Source organism: Cherax quadricarinatus, chromosome 78 (assembly GCF_038502225.1).
Source record: "Cherax quadricarinatus isolate ZL_2023a chromosome 78, ASM3850222v1, whole genome shotgun sequence".
Lineage (NCBI taxonomy): Eukaryota > Metazoa > Arthropoda > Malacostraca > Decapoda > Parastacidae > Cherax > Cherax quadricarinatus.
Genome location: NC_091369.1, coordinates 7,233,081 through 7,257,092, shown reverse-complemented (window position 1 = coordinate 7,257,092; position 24,012 = coordinate 7,233,081). Strand labels below are relative to the sequence as shown.

Below are 24,012 nucleotides of genomic sequence, written 5' to 3'. Positions count from 1 at the left end.
TACACGGTGAGTTGTTCACTCGTCGATATAGTTACACTATTACACAGAGATATACGTATAAGCCAAGGTTTACATGATATCCATTAGTTGAGTGTAGCTCAGTGGCTCTTACAAGATTATTGATTCAATATTGATGCCACAGATGTATTGACATCCATGGCATTAATATCTCGCTCGCCTCTAATGGCCTAAGATATTTTCAAATATTGTTCATGTTTTACTGCTACCAGATTTATTGTCTCATTTTAAGTTATATGTATCTATATATATATATATATATATATATATATATATATATATATATATATATATATATATATATATATATATATATATATATATATATATATATATATATATATGCAATAAGATCACGATAAACAGGTGAGATCATAATATGCAGAACAACCACTGTGACAAAATAGCGACATTTCATTCCAAGCACTTTCGTGACTTCTCACATTATCAAGGAACTATAAAAATAAAAGGTTAACAGGAAGGTATATAAGGACGAGACTACACCTCGCTGTCAACTTACAACACCTGACCCTTTATGATGATCATAAAGGTCTCAGGTGTTGCAAGTTGATCACGAGGTGTAATCTCTTATACGCCTTCTGCTGATCTTTTATTTTTACAATTCTTTAATGCGAGAAATCACGTGGTTGTCCTGCATATTGTGATATCACCTGTTTACTGTGATCTTATTGTATATACTATATGAATAAATGCAAATTGTGGGACCCATAGCCTCGGAGACGTGGATAAAATGGTCTCAAGGATAAACATTTGGATTTCTTCCTGAAACCATTTGAATATTCCACTTACTCTACCACTCTTCCACACACACACACACACACACACTCACACACACACACACACACACACACACACACACACACACACACACACACACACACACACACACACACACACACACACACACACACACACACACACACACACACACACACACACACACACACACACACACACACACACACACACACACACACACACACACACACAAATATATATATATATATATATATATATATATATATATATATATATATATATATATAAATGTATATATTGTGTGTGACGAAGATTAGCATCTGTGAAATTTGCGGTAAATAATGCTAATATTTTTAAATATTGTTTTCAAAAAGTTTTTATAAACCTATTTTCATAATTCCACAGTTTTAAAATTGTAAACAAGAGCTTGGCTGTAGATCAATAATTGTTTTTTTTTTTTTTTTTGCCAGACGAGACAAATTTCTTGTGGTTTACCCTAACGATCCCTTAATGGAGCCTCATACTTCACTGAGAGGTGGTTTAATAATGCTATACTGTAAGTGGTCCTCTTTGCTGCAATGATAAAGTGGATGCAATGTTCCTCTTTGGCTGTAATTCCTGGGCTGAAAAGAATGCTTAATGCTTCTCATGTGTTTATTCTTGTCTCTACAGTTCGTCTTCTTTATTGATTGCCTCCTTTTCGTCTTTTGTTCTCGGTTGTGTTTTTTGATGGATATGATTCATGGTTCTTTCATTACGTGGATGACTTTCATTGTCTCGCTCTATCTGTCTGTCTTCTCTTTCGTGCCTTCTTCTTTCGCTTGTTTCTTTGTTCTATGATGTGTGTTCTAATTTGTCTCTTGTATCTCATGTTAAACTTTCTCTCACGTCTACGATATTATTTATTCCTATCCTCCTCCTCCTCTCTCTCTCTCTCTTTTACACAGTTTTGCAAGGTTTGGTTTAGGGTTCCTAACTTGTTTACAAGTTAAGAATTGTTACCTACATCAGCTCATTTGAAAGCCATTTTATTGTTATGAAACATACAGATAGGGAACAGGATGAAGCTAGAGTTATCTGTGGGTCAGCAATTTCATTTGGTCAGTTGACTTTATTTCGTTGATGTCATTATGCTATACGAATATGTTCCAGACTGAAGTCATCCAAGGAATACATAATCTCAGATGAAGTGATGTTGTGGAGAAGGGCACAGAACTCACTTCTCGCTGTCCTCGGAGTGAAGTCAAGTGTGGTACTTTGACAGTGTTGGCCTTGTACATAACAGTAAGGCCGCCCCACATCCCTCCTGTGTTGAAGGCTCTGCTGAGATGACAGATCTATCGAGGCTGGGTCCAGGCGAGAGATGAGCCGTCTTGCTCTCTCTCTCTCTCTCTCTCTCTCTCTCTCTCTCTCTCTCTCTCTCTCCATGTTAATCTCTTTCTAGGTTTCTTGTTTTCATGACTATCTCCGGAGAAGCCACTTGGGAGGGGAATTTCAAGATTGCATTCCCAAACTTTTTAAAAATTCTGTCTCGGAACCGACGTAATTTTAACCATAAAAGTTCTGCAGAATAGTCTGTATCGATTTTGTAAAAAATATTATTATTATTATTATTATTATTATTATTATTATTATTATTATTATTAGTAGTAGTAGTAGTAGTAGTAGTAGTAGTAGTAGTAGTAGTAGTAATAGCAGTAGTATATTATCATTATTATTTATTTTTTGTTGTGTCACACTGGTTGTCTCCCACTAAAGCAGGGTGTCCCATTAAAAGGAAAACATTTACCATCATTCATTCAATAGTCGTCTTGCCAGAAGTACGCAAACATCACAGCTCAGATGACTCTCCATCCTCCTTAAGAGTGCAGGTACTGTACCTCCCACCTCCAGGACTCAAGTCCGGCTACGTGGTTTCTCCTGAATCCCCTCGTAAATGTTACCGTGCTCACACTCCAACAGCACGTCAAATTCCAGAAATCACTTATCTCCAGTGACTCCGGGCTAACATGCCCACACACGCCTGATGGATCCTCAAGCTGCTCTAACTTAAAACCTTCACAGCTTCTCTCCAACACTTCCTAGAGGACTCCTGCTCATTCCTTTAACCCAGGATTCATAGCTATTGGTCATCCTGTTTTGCTCCAACCTCTCTAAATATTCAAACCACATCAACAACTCCTCCTGAGCTCTCTAAATTATACTTCGGTAACCGCACACGTAATGAAAAAGGCACAATACCGTGACTGGAACAGTACACAAATAACCCGCACATAGAAGAGAGGAGCTTACGACGACGTTTCGGTCCGACTTGGACCATTTACAAAGTCACACGTCTTCTAATTTTTAAACTTCGCAATCTTTGCATAATGTTCACACCACACATTGCTCTCAATAACATCTCCAGCCTCCTCCTCGCTGCAATGTTTAAAACCCATGTTTCAAACCCATATAAAAGTGCTAATACCACTTGCCTACATAGAAAATTATTATTAGTAGTAGTAGTAGTATTTGTTATATTCTATTAATATTATTAACGTTATTATTATTATTATTAGTATGACATTGTTTGTCTTACTATTATTATTATTATTATTAGTATTATTATTATTATTATTATTATTATTATTATTATTATTATTATTGAAGGTGCATATGTAATAATAAAGGAAATAATTTGTTATGTAAACGAGGTACTACTAATATTAAGAGAGTATTCGTAGTAGCAGTAGCAATAGTTACGGTGATTGAAACACCAATATTATACTAGTTATAAAAGTATTCCTAGTGGTTATATTATTGCATGTAGTATTAGTTATATAAGTAATAGTGGTTGTAGTAATAGTAGTAGTTACAGCAGTAACAGATATTTTATAACAGTAGTAGTTTTACGAACAGATGTGGTAATAGTAGTTAGTGGTTTTGTAGTAGTAGTAGTAGTTCTTATTCTTGTAGTAGTTGCTGTTGTAGTTGTTATTCTTGTGGTAGTTGTTATTCTTGTAGTAGTTGTTATTCTTGTAGTAGTTGTTATTCTTGTAGTAGTTGTTATTCTTGTAGTAGTTGTTATTCTTGTAGTAGTTGTTATTCTTGTGGTAGTTGTTATTCTTGTAGTAGTTGTTATTCTTGTAGTAATTATACTTGTAGTTGTAGTTGTTATTCTTGTAGTTGTTCTTGTAGTAGTTGTTGTTATTTGTATTTATTCTTGTAGTAATTGAAGGATGGAACCTGGTAGTAAGGGTATGGAACAGTAGTAATGGTCCCCAGTAAGAACTGGGGTAAGGGTTTGGATGGAAATTTGGGGGAAGGGGGAAAGTGGAACATAGTGTAATGGGGGCGTGGAACACTATTTGGGTGAGGGGGCCAGTAAGCATGGAGTAATGGGGCAGTGGAAAAAGTAGTAATGGTGCGTAAACGGTAAAATTTTGGTAGGGAAATGGGTAATGGTGGCGGTAAACATGAGTATAATGTGCAGTAAACACTGGTGTAATGGTGGCGGGGTTTTACAGGGAACATGGTAGTAATGGTAAAATGGAACACTAGTATAATGGTGGCAGTAAAAACTAGTGTATGGAGGGAAAACATGGAAATTTTGGAGTAAAAAAGTTAATGGTGCAGTGGGCACTTTTGTAATGGTGCGTAAAACATAGTAGAAATGGTAGGGAAACTGGTAGTAAGGGTGGGAACATGTGAATGGTGCATGGAAACCTGGTGGTAATGGTGCGGGAACATGTGTAATGGTGGGGTTTAAGACGGGGTATAATGGTGGCGTAAAAAAGGGTGGTAGAAATGGGGGCGGGGGAAACCCTGGTGGTTGGTGGTAAGAATGGTGGGGTGGCGTAAACGTGGTGGTAATGGTGGCGTGGAAACCCTGGTGGTAATTTGGAGGGCCTTTTGTAATGGTGCAGTGGAACCTTTTAAAATTTTGGGTGGCAGTGGAAGGTTAAAATGGTAGTAATGGTGGCGGTGGGATCGGTAATTGTCCCCATGGAAACCTGGTGGTAATGGTGGCTGGAACATGTGGTAATGGTGGGAACGTGGTATTAAATGGTGCGGTGAAAAATTTTCATGGTAATGGTGGGGGGGAACATGTATTGGTGGCGGGGAACATAGTGGAATGGGGGGTGAAAAGGTGGTAAATGGGTGGCAGTAACAGTGGTATAATGGTGCGGTGGGGCCTGTGTAATGGTGGCAGTGGAACCTGTGGTAATGGTGCAGTAACATAGTGTAATGGTGGCAGTGGAACAGTAGTAGTAATGGTGGGTGAGACACTAGTAGTAATAGTGGCAGTAAGAACACTAGTAGTAATAGTGGCAGTAAGAACACTAGTAGTAATGTGGCAGTGGAACAGTAGTAGTAATGGTAGTGAACATGTAGTAATAGTGTGAGTGGAACACTAGTGGTAATGGTGGCAGTGAACGCTGTAGTAAGGATGAACACTAGTAGTAATGGTGGCATGGAACCTAGTATTTAATAGTGGAGTGGAACGCTGATTTAATGGTCGTGGAACCGTAGTAATGGTAGCAGTGGAACATGGTAGTAATGGTGGCAGTGGAACACTGGTATAGGTGGTGAGACACTAGTAGTGTAATGGTGGCAGTAAAAACACTGGTAGTTGGTAGGATGGAACACTGGTAGTAATGGTAGCAGTAGAACACTGTAGTAATGGTGGCAGTGGAACACTAGTAGTAATGGTGGCAGTGGAGACAGTAGTGTGGTGGAGTGGAACCTGGTATTTGTGTGCAGTGGAACAGTGTGTAATGTGAGTAGCATGGAGTGGAATGATGGCACTGGTAGTAATGGTGGCAGTGGAGCAGTGAGTAATGGTGGCAGTAGACACTGGTAGTAATGAGTGGCAGTGGAACACTAGTAGTAATAGTGGAGTAAGGAACATAGTAGTAATGGTGGCAGTAAGAACACTAGTGGTAATGGTGGCAGTGGAACAGTAGTGGTAATGGTAGCAGTAAGAACACTGTAGTAATAGTGCAGTGGAACAGTGGTAGTAATGGTAGTGAGTGGAACAGTGGTAGTAATGGTGGCAGTGGAACACTAGTAGTAATGGTAGCAGTGGAACAGTAGTAGTAATGGTGGCAGTGGAACAGTGGTAGTAATGGTAGCGGTGGAACACTGGTGAGTAATGGTGGCGGTGGAACACTAGGTATAATGGTAACAGTGGAACACTAGTAGTAATAGTGGCAGTAAGAACACTAGTAGTAGTAATAGTAGCAGTAAGAACACTAGTAGTAATAGTAGCAGTAAGAACAGTAGTAGTAATAGTAGCAGTAAGAACACTAGTAGTAATAGTAGCAGTAAGAACAGTAGTAGTAATAGTAGCAGTAAGAACACTAGTAGTAATAGTAGCAGTAAGAACACTAGTAGTAATAGTAGCAGTAAGAACAGTAGCACTAGACATATCAATTTTATTCTCAGAATAATCTCTGCTAACTGATAAATTATATGCTTGTTTATTAACAACTTTCTGGGTTCATTTTTTCCTTTGTTTTTCAAGTTTGTTTTATATTTGTTTGTTTTGCTTTCTGTGTGAGGTAGCACTTGTGGAAGAGTATGTTCACCCTTCAATTATAACTTTAGTGTAAAGTTAGTAGCTGTTAGTGCTGCTGATGCTGCTCCTGTATTCATCTATTTGTGGTTACAGGGGTCGAGTCACTTCTCCTGTGTGTGTGTGTGTGTGTGTGTGTGTGTGTGTGTGTGTGTGTGTGTGTGTGTGTGTGTATGTTCACCTATTTGTGGCTGCAGGGGTCGATTCACAGCTCTTTTGTGTGTATGCTAACTTGTGTGTAGTTGCAGGGGTTCGAATCACAGCTCTTGTGTGTGTGTGCTCACTTGTGTGTAGTTACAGGGGGTCGATTCTTAGCTCCTGTCCCCGCCTTTTTGCTGCCTGCTACTCGGTTCACTTTTTTCTGGTTTCGAGATCCTCATCGTACCTCCACTGTACTCACCTATTTGTAGTTGCAGGGGTTGATTCTGAGCCCCTGGCCCTGCCTCTTAACTTCCCACTCTTCAGATTCATTCCCTCTTAGCCTCGTGGATCCTCTCCCACCTGCTCTTGAAACTATGTATGGAGCCTGCCTCCACCACTTCCTCACCATGATCATTCCACTTCCTGACCACACTGAGACTGAAGAAATACTTCTTAACATCAGTGTGACTCATCTGTCTGTTTAACTTCCAGGGGTGTCCCCGAGTTCCTGTTTCTCGCCTCTCCAACAGCCTATCCCTGTCTTCCTTATCAACTCCCTTGAGTATTTTGTATGTTATCATATTTTCCCTGATTCGTTTGTTCTCCATTGTTGTTAAGTATAGTCAGGTTAGTCTCTCCTCATAACTCTTGTCTCGGAACTCAAGAACAAGCCTTGTTGCATACTACAATTTTTTTTAGTTTCTTAATATGCTCTATCAGGTGCGGGTTCCATACTGGCGCTGCAGACTCTTAAGATTAGTCTAACGTATGTTGTATAAAGGTCCTGGAATGACTGTTGAGATTCCTGAAGGCTAGAGGTTATTTGGCTGATGTGAGCCTCTGGCGTTATACTGGGCACTATGCTCAACCTTAGGTCTTTCTCCTTGAGTGAAGTCTGGAAACTCTGTTCCCCTAGTCTATATCCCGTTTTCTATGTTTTTAATCCTTCCCCAGTCCAGGTAAACTCCAGTCTTCACGACATTCCATTTCTGGGTTTGAATTCCAGCAACCACTTATCTGACAACTCTTGCAATTTGTCCAGGAAGCTTCAGAGCCTTTCCCTGTCCTCGTCTACTTTTATTCTCATCAGTTTACATCAAACAGGGATACATCAGAATCATACTCATCTGTAATGTGTATATGAGTGCGTTTGTATGTCCAGTGATTGTTTATCCGTCCAAGTATTGTCATTGCGACCTAAATTTCCCGCGACTTCAAAAGGAATGTTGTTGATATTTTCATGAAGTGGGTCGATGCATAATGTTTCTCACAGAGGTTGATGTATGTAAGACTGTCAGTCTCTGGCGAGGTAAGTTTCTCTCCACCACACGACTGCCATTCTGATTGACTCACCGACTCAGTATTTCGCTGCCTGATTGACTGTTTCTCTGGCTGCTACTACTCTTACTTCTGCCTCACACACACACGCACACACGCACACACACACACACACACACACACACACACACACACACACACACACACACACACACACACACACACACACACCAACGATTCGCACTCCAAGGCTACAATCAATGGTGGTCACTACAACATGTACATTACAAGCTAAGAAGTCTCAAGACTAAAATGTTTTACCCACAGATATTTTACCCACAGATGTTTTACCCACATGTTTTAGTTATATATGCTTTTGCCATTAATATTTTTACCCCAGATATTTTAACCACACAAGCTTTAATCACATGTTTTAGCCTCATATTGTAGCTACAGATATTCAGAGCCAGAGAGATGTTTTTACTCTGATTTTTTGAGCCATTGATATTTTAGCCAAATGTTTTATCTGTACTTTACTGTTATTTTATAACCTTGTATGTGATTAACATGTCTCCTATCTTCCTGTTATCATCCAGCGTGTGTTAACATGTCTCCTGTTATCCAGCGTGTGTTAACATGCCTCCTGTTATCATCCAGCGTGTGTTAACATGCCTCCTGTTATCATCCAGCGTGTGTTAACATGTCTCCTGTTATCATCCAGCGTGTGTTAACATGTCTCCTGTTATCATCCAGCGTGTGTTAACATGTCTTCCTGTTATCATCCAGCGTGTGTTAACATGTCTCCTGTTATCATCCAGCCCATGTTAACATGTCTTCCTGTTATCATCCAGCGCATGTTAACATGTCTTCCTGTTATCATCCAGCGCATGTTAACATGTCTTCCTGTTAGCATCCAGCGCATGTTAACATGTCTTCCTGTTATCATCCAACGCATGTTAACATGTCTTCCTGTTATCATCCAGCGCATGTTAACATGTCTTCCTGTTATCATCCAGCGCATGTTAACATGTCTTCCTGTTAGCATCCAGCGCATGTTAACATGTCTTCCTGTTATCATCCAACGCATGTTAACATGTCTTCCTGTTATCATCCAACGCATATTAACATGTGTTCCTGTTATCATCCAGCGCATGTTAACATGTCTTCCTGTTATCATCCAGTGCATGTTAACATGTCTTCCTGTTATCATCCAACGCATGTTAACATGTCTCCTGTTATCATCCAACGCATGTTAACATGTCTTCCTGTTATCATCCAGCGCATGTTAACATGTCTTCCTGTTATCATCCAGCGCATGTTAACATGTCTTCCTGTTAGCATCCAGCGCATGTTAACATGTCTTCCTGTTAGCATCCAACGCATGTTAACATGTCTTCCTGTTATCATCCAGCGCATGTTAACATGTCTTCCTGTTAGCATCCAGCGCATGTTAACATGTCTTCCTGTTAGCATCCAACGCATGTTAACATGTCTTCCTGTTATCATCCAGTGCTTGTTAACATGTCTTCCTGTTATCATCCAGTGCATGTTAACATGTCTTCCTGTTATCATCCAACGCATGTTAACATGCCTTCCTGTTATCCACGCATGTTAACATGCCTTCCTGTTATCCACGCATGTTAACATGCCTTCCTGTTATCCACGCATGTTAACATGTCTTCCTGTTATCCACGCATGTTAACATGTCTTCCTGTTAACGGTCAGGCTGGAAAGCTTCAGTCTTAATAATCTTTCGACACAACTCATATTTTTTCACCTTCGGTCATCATTTTTATTGTTTTTTATTTTAATTATGTAAATATGGCAATAATGTTGGTGGAATTACCGACAATATGTTAGGTAAAAGAACACAAGTGCAACTAATGTGACATTTTATTGTGGCAACGTTTCGCTCGATGTGTTCAGTTGACAAAAGTCAAGACTGATGGTCTGAAGACATCGACTCCAGGATGAGGGACTGATTACCTCAAACTACTCCTCATCTTCCACCCCTTTTTTTTCTGCATTTGGACTGACGAAGCCACTATGTGGCGGAACGTTTCCAGGATAAATATACCCACTTGTCCGTTTTCTAAACTATTTACTGACAGATTTCACTCTTGTTAATTCCATTGCACGGCGTGTACTGTATCTACACTCAGTACCATCGTGTATCTATCATCCCATTTGGTCAATGTATCCAGGTCGTCTTGTAGTGATGTACTCTCATGTTAATTTTTTTCTAATTTATTCTCTACTATACTTCGATTTACATACATTTTGCACCCAACTCTGTGTCTCTGTCTCTATCTGTCTTTCTGTCTCTGTTTCTGCCTCTAACAGTTACTGTCTCTGTCTATCTGTCTCTTTTTTTACACAGGATTTTACAAGGTTAGGTTAAGGTTGCTAACTTTATTTACCTACATCGGCTCATTTGAAAGCCTCTTTCTTGTTATGAAACATACAAATAGGGAACAGGATAAAGTTGAAGCCATCTGTGAGCCAGAAATTTCATTTGGTCAACTGACTTTATTTCGTTGATATTATGTTGTACAAACATGTTCCAGACTCGAGTCATCCAGGAATAAATGATCCTAGATGAATTGATGTTCTGGAGAAGGGTAGTCAAAGTGAAGTTGCTGCTTGCTGCCCGTCTTGTTGTCTGGAAGCTCACTTCTCGGTGTCCTCGGAGTGGAGCCAAATGTGGTACTTTGACAGTGTTGGCCCTGTACATAACAGTAAGGCCGCCCATATCCCTCCTGTGTTAAAGGCTCTGCTGAAATGACATCTAACCAGACTGGGTGCAGGCGAAAAGTGAGTCGTCTTGCTCTGTTCCTTATTCTGTCAAGGAGTCGCGGATGAGATGGAGGGTGGTAGGTAATCCAAGAAAGTGGATCATACCGAAGGTGTGAGCATACTTGTGCCTGGTACAGAATCTTGCAACCTCTACTGTCGAGCAGATGCGAGATACGTAAAAGTGCTGTAAGCTTCCTGGCCGCCTTGCTTGCAAGATTTATAACGTGTTTCTTCATGGTCAGTTTGGAGTCAAATTTCACCTTAAGGTTAATAACTTCGTCCTCAGGTACCAACACTCATCCATTCATTCTTACACAGCTCTCTGTCTTAACACTCCCTGTGTGTCTCTCTGACTCCATCTTCACATACTCCTCTCTTCCATAAACAATAATCGCGTGTTGCACGACCAGCCAGAACTTTCTGCCAAGGCCTGGCGTCGTGTGAATAACTTGTGACATGTTTGAAATATAGTTGTAGGTGATGGGTGGAGCGAGTGTGTGAGGGAGCTCAGTGTGGCGTGAACCACCGCGCCCTCAACACTGTGCAGGGGGTTGCTGCTACTCCTCCCACCACCATATGCAACTGAAGGTGCAGCACTTACCTTTCATTGCAATTAAGTCACGTTCAACTGACAGGAGAATGCATTTAAAGAACGTAATGACTCCTCGGGTGATTAAATACAGTGTTTCAAGCTAGTGATGACGCTAAATCGTATACATTAGTGTTGATATCGTAGTGACATCCTACGCAAGGATTCTGTACTTTTGACTTGAAAAAATATAATACCTAAAGGATATTGGCAACCAGAAAAAAATGGATATTGTTTTTTGATATCTTAAAGTAGGAATATCAAATTGGGCATCGCTTAGGGCATGTGGACCGAAGGAACCTAGCAACCCAGTTACTGACGAAGATATTGAAGGATGTATGAAGCTGCCTTGTGTTGTCCAGTGGATGGTCCATGTTGAGTGTTGCTTACTGAAGGTTGGTCCATGTTGAGTGTTGCTTACTGAAGGTTGGTCCATGTTGAGTGTTGCTTACTGAAGGTTGGTCCATGTTGAGTGTTGCTTACTGAAGGTTGGTCCATGTTGAGTGTTGCTTACTGAAGGTTGGTCCATGTTGAGTGTTGCTTACTGAAGGTTGGTCCATGTTGAGTGTTACTGAAGGTTGGTCCATGTTGAGTGTTGCTTACTGAAGGCTGGTCCATGTTGAGTGTTGCTTACTGAAGGTTGGTCTATGTTGAGTGTTGCTTACTGAAGGTTGGTCCATGTTGAGTGTTGCTTACTGAAGGTTGGTCCATGTTGAGTGTTGCTTACTGAAGGTTGGTCCATGTTGAGTGTTGCTTACTGAAGGTTGGTCCATGTTGAGTGTTGCTTACTGAAGGTTGGTCCATGTTGAGTGTTGCTTACTGAAGGTTGGTCCATGTTGAGTGTTGCTTACTGAAGGTTGGTCCATGTTGAGTGTTGCTTACTGAAGGTTGGTCCATGTTGAGTGTTACTGAAGGTTGGTCCATGTTGAGTGTTGCTTACTGAAGGCTGGTCCATGTTGAGTGTTGCTTACTGAAGGTTGGTCTATGTTGAGTGTTGCTTACTGAAGGTTGGTCCATGTTGAGTGTTGCTTACTGAAGGTTGGTCCATGTTGAGTGTTGCTTACTGAAGGTTGGTCCATGTTGAGCGTTGCTTACTGAAGGTTGGTACATGTTGAGTGTTACTGAAGGTTGGTCCATGTTGAGTGTTACTTACTGAAGGTTGGTCCATGTTGAGTGTTGCTTACTGAAGGTTGGTCCATGTTGAGTGTTGCTTACTGAAGGTTGGTCCATGTTGAGTGTTACTGAAGGTTGGTCCATGTTGAGTGTTGCTTACTGAAGGCTGGTCCATGTTGAGTGTTGCTTACTGAAAGTTGGTCCATGTTGAGTGTTACTTACTGAAGGTTGGTCCATGTTGAGTGTTGCTTACTGAAGGTTGGTCCATGTTAAGTGTTGCTTACTGAAGGTTGGCCCATGTTGAGTTGCTTAATGAAGGTTGGTCCATGTTGAGTGTTGCTTACTGAAGGTTGGTCCATGTTGAGTGTTACTGAAGGTTGGTCCATGTTGAGTGTTACTGAAGGTTGGTCAATGTTGAGTGTTGCTTACTGAAGGTTGGTCCATGTTGAGTGTTACTGAAGGTTGGTCCATGTTGAATGTTACTGAAGGTTGGTCCATGTTGAGTGTTGCTTACTGAAGGTTGGTCTATGTTGAGTGTTGCTTACTGAAGGTTGGTCCATGTTGAGTGTTACTTACTGAAGGTTGGTTCATGTTGAGTGTTGCTTACTGAAGGTTGGTCCATGTTGAGTGTTACTTACTGAAGGTTGGTCCATGTTGAGCGTTGCTTACTGAAGGTTGGTCCATGTTGAGTGTTACTGAAGGTTGGTCCATGTTGAGTGTTGCTTACTGAAGGTTGGTCCATGTTGAGTGTTGCTTACTGAAGGTTGGTCTATGTTGAGTGTTGCTTACTGAAGGTTGGTCCATGTTGAGTGTTGCTTACTGAAGGTTGGTCCATGTTGAGTGTTGCTTACTGAAGGTTGGTCCATGTTGAGTGTTGCTTACTGAAGGTTGGTCCATGTTGAGTGTTGCTTACTGAAGGTTGGTCCATGTTGAGTGTTACTGAAGGTTGGTCGATGTTGAGTGTTGCTTACTGAAGGCTGGTCCATGTTGAGTGTTACTTACTGAAGGTTGGTCCATGTTGAGTGTTACTGAAGGTTGGTCCATGTTGAGTGTTGCTTACTGAAGGTTGGTCCATGTTGAGTGTTGCTTACTGAAGGTTGGTCCATGTTGAGTGTTGCATACTGAAGGTTGGTCCATGTTGAGTGTTGCTTACTGAAGGTTGGTCCATGTTGAGTGTTACTTACTGAAGGTTGGTCCATGTTGAGTGTTACTGAAGGTTGGTCCATGTTGAGTGTTACTGAAGGTTGGTCCATGTTGAGTGTTGCTTACTGAAGGTTGGTCCATGTTGAGTGTTACTTACTGAAGGTTGGTCCATGTTGAGTGTTGCTTACTGAAGGTTGGTCCATGTTGAGTGTTGCTTACTGAAGGTTGGTCCATGTTGAGTGTTGCTTACTGAAGGTTGGTCCATGTTGAGTGTTGCTTACTGAAGGTTGGTCCATGTTGAGTGTTGCTTACTGAAGGTTGGTCCATGTTGAGTGTTACTTACTGAAGGTTGGTCCATGTTGAGTGTTGCTTACTGAAGGTTGGTCCATGTTGAGTGTTGCTTACTGAAGGTTGGTCCATGTTGAGTGTTACTTACTGAAGGTTGGTCCATGTTGAGTGTTGCTTACTGAAGGTTGGTCCATGTTGAGTGTTACTTACTGAAGGTTGGTCCATGTTGAGTGTTGCTTACTGAAGGTTGGTCCATGTTGAGTGTTGCTTACTGAAGGTTGGTCCATGTTGAGTGTTGCATACTAAGGGCTGGTCCATGTGCCTTAACGTTGGAGATCTCTTGATCCAGGACTTGGAGCTATCCTCCCAAGGTGTTGCATGATCCTTACTCATTTAGCGCTTCTCCCCAAATTTAATAATAATAATAATAATCTGACTTGCTGAATTGACACCACAGGTGATATCTCCTTGGCTTTGGATTATTATTGTTATTGTTATTATTATTATTATTATTATTATTATTATTATTATTATTATTATAATTATTACTATTAATAGTAGTAGTAATAGTAGTATAATTAGTATTATATTCCCTTGGAAGCTAATGGGGGAATATGAATCAATGAGGTTTGATGTGAGGAAGTGGAAGCAAGCTGCCATGAGGAACAGCAGGGAAGCAGACCCTCCAGGTTGCCTCTGAGTTCTTCTTGAAGGGCTCTTGATCCGTGGAAGTGGAGCTACTCTCCTTTCAGAGTAGCTCCACATCCTTGGATCAAGAGCCATTCGCTAACATCAGGGTTTCCTTGAAGGGATTCTTCGGTAAATATTTTGCTTCAGTTTTCCCTGGAAATGTTGTGTGTGAATGTTGGTCCAGGTTGGTAGAATGTTGTGTGTGAATGTTCGTCCAGGTTGGTAGAATGTTGTGTGTGAATGTTGGTCCAGGTTGGTAGAATGTTGTGTGTGAATGTTGGTCCAGGTTGTTAGAATGTTGTGTGTGAATGTAGGTCCAGGTTGGTAGAATGTTGTGTGTGAATGTTTGTCCAGGTTGGTAGAATGTTGTGTGTGAATGTTGGTCCAGGTTGGTAGAATGTTGTGTGTGAATGTTTGTCCAGGTTGGTAGAATGTTGTGTGTGAATGTTTGTCCAGGTTGGTAGAATGTTGTGTGTGAATGTTTGTCCAGGTTGGTAGAATGTTGTGTGTGAATGTTTGTCCAGGTTGGTAGAATGTTGTGTGTGAATGTTTGTCCAGGTTGGTAGAATGTTGTGTGTGAATGTTTGTCCAGGTTGGTAGAATGTTGTGTGAAAATGTTTGTCCAGGTTGAGAGAATGTTGTGTGTGAATGTTTGTCCAGGTTGGTAGAATGTTGTGTGTGAATGTTTGTCCAGGTTGGTAGAATGTTGTGTGTGAATGTTGGTCCAGGTTGGTAGAATGTTGTGTGAGAATGTTTGTCCAGGTTGGTAGAATGTTGTGTGTGAATGTTGGTCCAGGTTGGTAGAATGTTGTGTGAGAATGTTTGTCCAGGTTGGTAGAATGTTGTGTGTGAATGTTGGTCCAGGTTGGTAGAATGTTGTGTGAGAATGTTTGTCCAGGTTGGTAGAATGTTGTGTGTGAATGTTGGTCCAGGTTGGTAGAATGTTGTGTGTGAATGTTGGTCCAGGTTGGTAGAATGTTGTGTGAGAATGTTTGTCCAGGATGGTAGAATGTTGTGTGTGAATGTTGGTCCAGGTTGAGAGAATGTTGTGTGAGAATGTTTGTCCAGGTTGGTAGAATGTTGTGTGTGAATGTTGGTCCAGGTTGGTAGAATGTTGTGTGAGAATGTTTGTCCAGGTTGGTAGAATGTTGTGTGTGAATGTTGGTCCAGGTTGAGAGAATGTTGTGTGTGAATGTTTGTCCAGGTTGGTAGAATGTTGTGTGAGAATGTTTGTCCAGGTTGAGAGAATGTTGTGTGAGAATGTTTGTCCAGGTTGGTAGAATGTTGTGTGAGAATGTTTGTCCAGGTTGGTAGAATGTTGTGTGAGAATGTTTGTCCAGGTTGAGAGAATGTTGTGTGTGAATGTTTGTCCAGGTTGGTAGAATGTCGTGTGAGAATGTTTGTCCAGGTTGGTAGAATGTTGTGTGAGAATGTTTGTCCAGGTTGAGAGAATGTTGTGTGTGAATGTTTGTCCAGGTTGGTAGAATGTCGTGTGAGAATGTTTGTCCAGGTTGGTAGAATGTTGTGTGAGAATGTTTGTCCAGGTTGAGAGAATGTTGTGTGTGAATGTTGGTCCAGGTTGAGAGAATGTTGTGTGAGAATGTTTGTCCAGGTTGGTAGAATGTTGTGTGAGAATGTTTGTCCAGGTTGGTAGAATGTTGTGTGAGAATGTTTGTCCAGGTTGAGAGAATGTTGTGTGTGAATGTTGGTCCAGGTTGAGAGAATGTTGTGTGAGAATGTTTGTCCAGGTTGAGAGAATGTTGTGTGTGAATGTTGATCCAGGTTGAATGTTATGTGTGAATGTTGGTCCAGGTTGAGAGAATGTTGTGTGTGAATGTTGGTCCAGGTTAAGAGAATGTTATGTGTGAATGTTGGTCCAGGTTGAGAGAATGTTGTGTGAGAATGTTTGTCCAGGTTGAGAGAATGTTATGTGTGAATGTTGATCCATGTTGAATGTTATATGTGAATGTTAACCCAGGTTGAGAGAATGTTATGTGTAAATGTTGGTCCAGGTTGAATGTTATGTGTGTGTTGATCCAGGTTGAATGTTATGTGTGAATGTTGATCCAGGTTGAATGTTATGTGTGAATGTTGATCCAGGTTGATAGAATGTTATGTGTGAATGTTGGTCCAGGTTGAGAGAATGTTATGTGTAAATGTTGGTCCAGGTTGAATGTTATGTGTGTGTTGATCCAGGTTGAATGTTATGTGTGAATGTTGATCCAGGTTGAATGTTATGTGTGAATGTTGATCCAGGTTGATAGAATGTTATGTGTGAATGTTGGTCCAGGTTGAGAGAATGTTGTGTGTGAATGTTGGTCCAGGCTGAGAGAAAGTTATGTGGGAATGTTGGTCCAGGTTGAGAGAATGTTGTGTGTGAATGTTGGTCCAGATTGATAGAATGTTGTGTGTGAATGTTTGTCCAGGTTGAGAGAATGTTGTGTGTGAATGTTGGTCCAGGTTGAGAGAATGTTGTGTGTGAATGTTTGTCCAGATTGAGAGAATGTTGTGTGTGAATGTTGGTCCAGGTTGAGAGAATGTTGTGTGTGAATGTTGGTCCAAGTTGAGAGAATGTTATGTGTGAATATTGGTCCAGGTTGGGAGGATGTTGTGTGTGAATGTTGGTCCAGGTTGAGAGAATATTATTTGTGAATGTTGGTCCAGGTTGAAAGAATGTTGTGTGTGAATGTTGGCTCATGTTGAATGTTGTGTGTGAATATTGGTCCAGGTTGAATGTTGTGTGTGAATGTTGGTCCAGGTTGAATGTTGTGTATGAATGTTGGTCCAGGTTGAATTTTGTGTGTGAATGTTAGTCCAGGTTGAATGCTGTGTGAAAGTTGGTCCAGGTTGAATGCTGTGTGAATGTTGGTCCAGGTTGAATGTTGTGTGAATGTTGGTCCAGGTTGAGAGAATGTAAATTTTAACCCGGCACGTTGCAAGGAATTAATTAATGGCTGTAAGACAAGCTGAGCGTGAGGAGAGCATGGGGAGAATGGGGGTATTGGATGGGGAGAATGGGGGTGTTGGATGGGGAGAATGGGGGTGTTGGGAAGAATGGGGATCTTGACTGAGTAGAATAGGGGTGTTGGATGGATATAATGGGAGTGGGAGATGGAAAGAATGAGAGTAGGGTTGGAAACAGTGGGAATGGGGGATGGAAGAATGGAAGTGATTGGTAAGAATGGGGTGAAGGGAAGAATAGTAGTTGGGAAGAATGGTGATTGGAAGAATGAGGGTTGTGAAGAATGGAGCGGTAAGAAGAATGGAGAGAGGTGGAGGTGTGGTATGAGGAATTGAGAGGGGTGGGATTGGGGGAGAGAAAAGGGAGAATAGGTAAAATGGAGGAAGAGGAGAGCAAGATAACTTGTAGGTGGTGAGGGATAAGGTAGGGGAGAGATAATTATTGTTGTTATTTTCACCATTACCACCACAACTACCAATACCGCTACCACCATTACCACCACAACTACCAACACCATTACTACCACAACTACCAACACCGCTACCACCATTACCACCACCTCTGTTACCACTGTCACTACCACCAGCAGCAACTCCGTTAGCAGCGCCTCCATTACCACCAGCAGCAACTCCATTACCAGCACCTTCATAACCACCACCAGCAACTCCATTACCAGCACCTCCATTAGCACCATCACCACTACCACCATCACCACTACCACCACCACTACCACCAATACCACTACCATCACCACCTCCACTACTAGGACCACCACTACCACCACCAGCACTTCCATTACCACTACTATCACCATCACCTTTCAATAATTAAATTCCAACCGCCTTGGCGATCTCTCAATCACATTCCTAAAGAATGATATAATATATATATATATATATATATATATATATATATATATATATATATATATATATATATATATATATATGTGTGTGTGTGTGTGTGTGTGTGTATATATATATATATGTCGTGCCGAATATGTAAAACTGGTCAATTAGCAAGAACTCATTTAAAATTAAGTCCTTTCTAAAATTTTCTCTTATACGTTTAAAGATATATATTTTTCATTAATGTTAATGTAAAAATTTTTAATTTTGCACCAGAAGAATCTTAGAAAACTTACCTAACCTTATTATAACAAGAGCAATTTATTTTAGCCTAACCCAACAAAATATATTTTAAATACGTTTATAATAATTTAGTACTAAACAAACACAATCAAATATATTTTTTTCGTTAGGTTCAGAATGATTTTGGCGAAATTATTGCATACACAAATTTTCACTTGTCCTATATGGCAAGATGAACGTTGCTATTTAAGCCAAGATCGCAAGTTCTGAGTATTCGGCACGACATATATATATATATATACATATATATATATATATATATATATATATATAAATATTTATATATATATATATATATATATATATATATATATATATATATATGTACATACATATATATATTTATATAGACATATATATATATATACATATATATATATTTATATATATATATATATATATATATATATATACACATATATATACATATATATATATATATACATATATATATACATATATATATACATATATATATATATATATATAAATATATATATACATATATATATATATATAAATATATATATGTATATATATATACATATATATATACATATATATATACATATATATATATATATATATATATATATATATATATATATATATATATATATATATATATATATATATATATATATATATACACATACTCAGAAAAGACAAAAGGCACGACAATCGGCTTCCAAGAACGTCAAGACGGGGTGAAATTGGTGGAGGTCCCTGAACGGTATACCAGACAACACGTCTTACCCTGGCCTCCCTCCCTGTCGCATGCACACGCTATATCAGTTACTTTAATAAATCCTCGAGCGCTGCACAAGCGTGTAATGTTCGGCCAGGTGTGTAAATTATGATCTTGGCGTTTCATTAGTGCTACTCGAGAGCTTTAGCTAACAGTGAATCCTTGCTTTTATTACTGCCACTGCTGGGATGGGTTGTTATCACCACCACCTTCCCTCCTTCCTGAGCCCCTGTTGCTAGTTTGTATATGTTTGCAGTATGTGGTTGGGGTGAGTGTTGAGGGCGTCTTTAATAGTGTATTTAGGGCGTCTTTATTCTTGTGCAATCACCTTTTTTTCCTTCTTAACTGGTGAATCTGCAGTTATTTTTCTTTATTAGTGATGTGGATGGTGGATGTGTAATTATGTGCAATTAAGCCCATTAATATCGTTACGGCATTCCCCACGCCACCCTCCTGCCTTGTAGAATCTCACTTGTTAGGGATCCCTACTGATACCTCCTCTGTCTCCTTCCGCTTCAGTATTCCTTGATCCCAAAGACTAGTTCCGGAACAAGCTTTATCGAGACAACGCTCAGTGTTGAACTTTGTTATCCCAATAAAAGCTTTGTTTTCAGACGTGTGGGCAGTACGCTACATCATTCATTCCTCGATCCATTGTAAAGGCTTTCTTGTTATCCTGTTTGATCCTCTAGTTTTTGAACAAGTCTTTTTGTGTTGTATTCCTTGAATACCTTCTTGCAGCCCAAGAATATGCAATCCACCCATCTCTCTCTCTCTCTTCCCTTCTTTCACTCTGTCGTAGAGCCCCTGCAAGTTTACGAGACAGGATTTTCCGTCTCTAAAGCCTTGCTGTTTGTCATTCATGATAGCACTTCTCTTCAGATGTTCCACCACTCTCCTGATTATCTTCTCTATTCAGTAGAGTGATTGGGATTCTGGCCCAGAGTCTGGTATCACCAGCTTGGCACCTTAGTTCACTGCACCACAGATGGTATAGTAATCCAGACCATGTGTTCGAACCCCGATCACTTCGTTGAATTACCAAATTTGTTCATTACAAGTTTTCAGCGCATCTCTTTCAGATGACATGCATGTCCAGAATACTAATCCTGTAGTTTAATGCTACATTTTCGTCTTCTTGCTGATATATGATGGTTATTTTCATTTATTCCATTGTTACGATAATTGCTTTGTTTCCATGGGCTTGCAAGTGTTAGCAAGTGGTTCGCGCAGTTAGATCCTTCTGTTCATTCTCTCGGAACTCAAGGTGACATATATTGTCACCTCCCAGTGACTTTGATGTATCTAATTTCTTTATCTATATCCTTGTCGTTGCAGAGGTCAAGCCAAAGCTCCTGGCCCCACCTCTTCGCTGATCGCTACTAGGCCCACTCTCTCCCTGCTCCACAAGCTTTATCGTACCTCTTCTTATAGCTATATGTGGATCCTGCCTCTACTATATCACTCTCCAGACTGTTCCACTTCCTGACAACACTATGACTGAAGAAGTACTTCCTAACATCCCTGTGACTCATCTGAGTTTTCAACTTCCAGTTGTGACCCCTTGTTGCTGTGTCCCATCTCTGAAACATTCTGTCCCTGTCCACCTTGTCAATTCCTCTCAGCATTTTATATGTCGTTATCATGTCCCCCTATCTCTCCTGTCCTCCATTGTTAGCAGACTGCGTTCGCTTAACCTCTCCTTGTAGGACATACCCCAAAGCTCCGGGACTAGTCTTGTTGCAAACCTTTGCATTTTCTCTAATTTCTTGACACGTTTGACCTGGCGTGAATTCCATTCTGGTGCTGCATACCCCATTATTGGCCTGACGTAATCGTACAGTGTTGTGAATGACTACTTAGATGTCGAAACGCTGGTCCCATATGCTGCAACAGTTATTTGGTTGATGTGTGCCTCAGGAGATGTGCTTGGTATGATGCTCACCCCAAGATCCTTTCCCTGGAGTAAGTTTTGCACCCTGTGACTTCTTAGGCTGTACTCATGCGGTCTTCTTTGTTCTTACCCAAGCTTCACAATTTTGCACTTGCTGGAGTTAAAATCCAGGAACCATTTGTCGGACCATGTTTGCAGCCTGTCAAGATCCCTTTGTAGGCTTACCCGATCCTCGTCCGCTTATATTCTCATTAGCTTCACATCGTGTGTGGACAGGGACACCTCTGAATCTATCCCTTCCGTCATGTCATTCACATATACAAGAAACAGCACAGGCCCTTGGACTGACCCTTGTGGAACCCCACTCGACACATGCACCCACTGTGACACCTCGTCTCGTACCAACGCACATTTTTTCCTTCCTGTCAGATATTCCCTGATCCATTGCAGTACTTTTCCTGCTATTCCTGCCTGGTCCTTTAGCTTTTCAACCAGTCTCTTGTGTGGTACTGTGTCGAAAGCCTTCTTGCAGTCCAAGAAGATGCAGTCTACCCATCCCTCTCTCCTGTCTTACTTCTGTTACCTTCTTGTAAAACTCCAATAGGTTTGTGACGCAGGATCTCCCTTCTCTGAAGCCGTGCTGGTTGTCATGTATGAGCCCGTTCCTTTCTAGGTGCTCCACCACTCTTCTGATAATCTTCTCCATAACTTGACATACTATACATTTAGGCGACACTGATCTGTAATTTAGCGCAGCCTGTCTGTTTCCTTTCTTATAAATCGGAATTACATTTGCTGTCTTCCACACCTCAGGCAGTTGTCATGTTTCGATAAATATATTGAAGATTGTTAATGGCACACAGTGCATCTGCTCCCTCTCTCAGCCAAGTAGAGATATTATCTGGGCCCACCGCGTTCGAGGTATCTAGTTCCCCTAGCAGTTTCTTCTGTGTGTGTGTGTGTGTGTGTGTGTGTGTGTGTGTGTGTGTGTGTGTGTGTGTGTGTGTGTGTGTGTGCAGTTACTAGTTGTCAAAGGCACATGTCGATAGACACTTGGCCTGTTGTGGAGAGTGTGAATGTGTGTGTGTTGTCTGTTTTTCTGTCTTCTCTAAAGACTAACATTTTCTTAGCTTACGTTGCTTGTTTTGACCTTTTGAATGACGTTGATGTGTGCTCTACAACCATGAATCATGTCTGTGATAATGACAGACTTTTGTTATTCTGAACACTAAGCATTACACATGCAACCGAACCAAAAAAAGCAAACATAGTCAACCACTTGGTAATTTAATTTTTATCGTTTAGGATCACACATTTCTTTTCCAACTCAGCAGATCATTTACAACCCCTCATTTCGAATCAACAGTAATGTCTATTTCGCGTCACTAGAACTGTTAATTTCTCGTCAGCCAAGCCGCCTATTTTCTCAGCGTGACCTCGATGTCCATTACCAGCAGCCCCTATTCTGACCCAATTCCACGAAAATACACACACACACACACACACACACACACACACACACACACACACACACACACACACACACACACACACACACACACACACACACACATTTTCCTGGACTGCAGGAAGGCCTTCGACACAGTTCCTCACAAGAGATTAGTACAGTAGCTGGAGGATCAGGCTCGTATAACAGGAAGGGCCCTGCAATGGATCAGAGAATACCTTACAGGGAGGCAAAAACGAGTCATGGTACGTGAAGAGGTATCACAGTGGGCTCCTGTGACGAGCGGGGTCCCACAGGGATCAGTCCTAGGACCAGTGCTATTTTTTATATATGTGAATGACATGATGGAAGGGATAGACTCTGAAGTGTCCCTGTTCACAGATGATGTGAAGTTAATGAGAAGAATTAAATCAGATAAGGACCAGGCAGGACTACAAAGAGACCTGAACAGGCTGGACACCTAGTCCAGCAACTGGCTTCTCGAATTCAACCCTGCCAGATGCAAAGTCATGAAGATTGGGGAAGGGCAAGGAAGACCGCAGACAGAGTATAGGCTAGGTGGTCAAAGACTGCAAACCTCACTCAAGGAGAAAGATCTTGGGGTGAGCATAACACCGAGCACGTCTTCGGAGGCACACATCAACCAGATAACTGCTGCAGCATATGGGCGCCTGGCAAACCTGAGAATAGCGTTCCGATACCTTAGTAAGGAATCATTCAAGACTCTGTAGACCGTGTACGTGAGGCCCATACTGGAGTATGCAGCACCAGTTTGGAATCCACACCTGGTCAAGCACGTCAAGAAGTTAGAGAAAATACAAAGGTTTGCACCAAGACTAGTTCCGGAGCTCAGGATAATGTCCTACGAAGAAAGATTAAGGGAAATCGGACTGACGACACTGGAGGACAGGAGGGTCAGGGGAGACATGATAACGACATACAAAATACTGCGTGGAATAGACAAGGTAGACAGAGACAGGATGTTCCAGAGAGGGGACACAGAAACAAGGGATCACAATTGGAAGTTGAAGACTCTGACGAATCACAGGGATGTTAGGAAGTATTTCTTCAGTCATAGAGTCATCAGGAAGTGGAATAGGCTAGCAAGTGATGTAGTGGAGACAGGAACCATACATAGCTTTAAGACGAGGTATGACAAAGCTCCTGAGGCAGAGAGAGAGAGGACCTAGTAGCGATCAAGGAACAGGCGGGGCCAGGAGCTGAGTCTCGACCCTTGCAACGACAATTAGGTGAGTACACACACACACACACACACACACACACACACACACACACACACACACACACACACACACACACACACACACACACACACACACACACACACACACACACACACACACACACACACACACACACACACACACACACACAC

The 24,012-nt window shown here is 41.1% G+C and overlaps 1 protein-coding gene across 4 annotated transcripts in view; it reads left to right on the top strand.

Annotated features, from left to right (window-relative positions):
* The window catches only part of LOC128701640 (irregular chiasm C-roughest protein-like), a 215,778-nt gene that overhangs the window by 91,950 nt on the left and 99,816 nt on the right, over window positions 1-24,012 (top strand). The window contains exon 1 of one of the 4 annotated variants that reach the window (XM_070101638.1): window positions 11,099-11,158. The exons of 1 other annotated variant lie outside the window; for it this stretch is intronic. In XM_070101638.1, coding sequence (XP_069957739.1) covers window positions 11,147-11,158 — 12 coding nt within the window. In that variant the 5' untranslated portion in view covers window positions 11,099-11,146. Of the gene's footprint in view, window positions 1-11,098; window positions 11,159-11,180; window positions 11,555-24,012 lie in introns of those variants that run through there. 2 more of the 4 variants (XM_070101637.1, XM_070101636.1) reach the window with 2 other exon arrangements.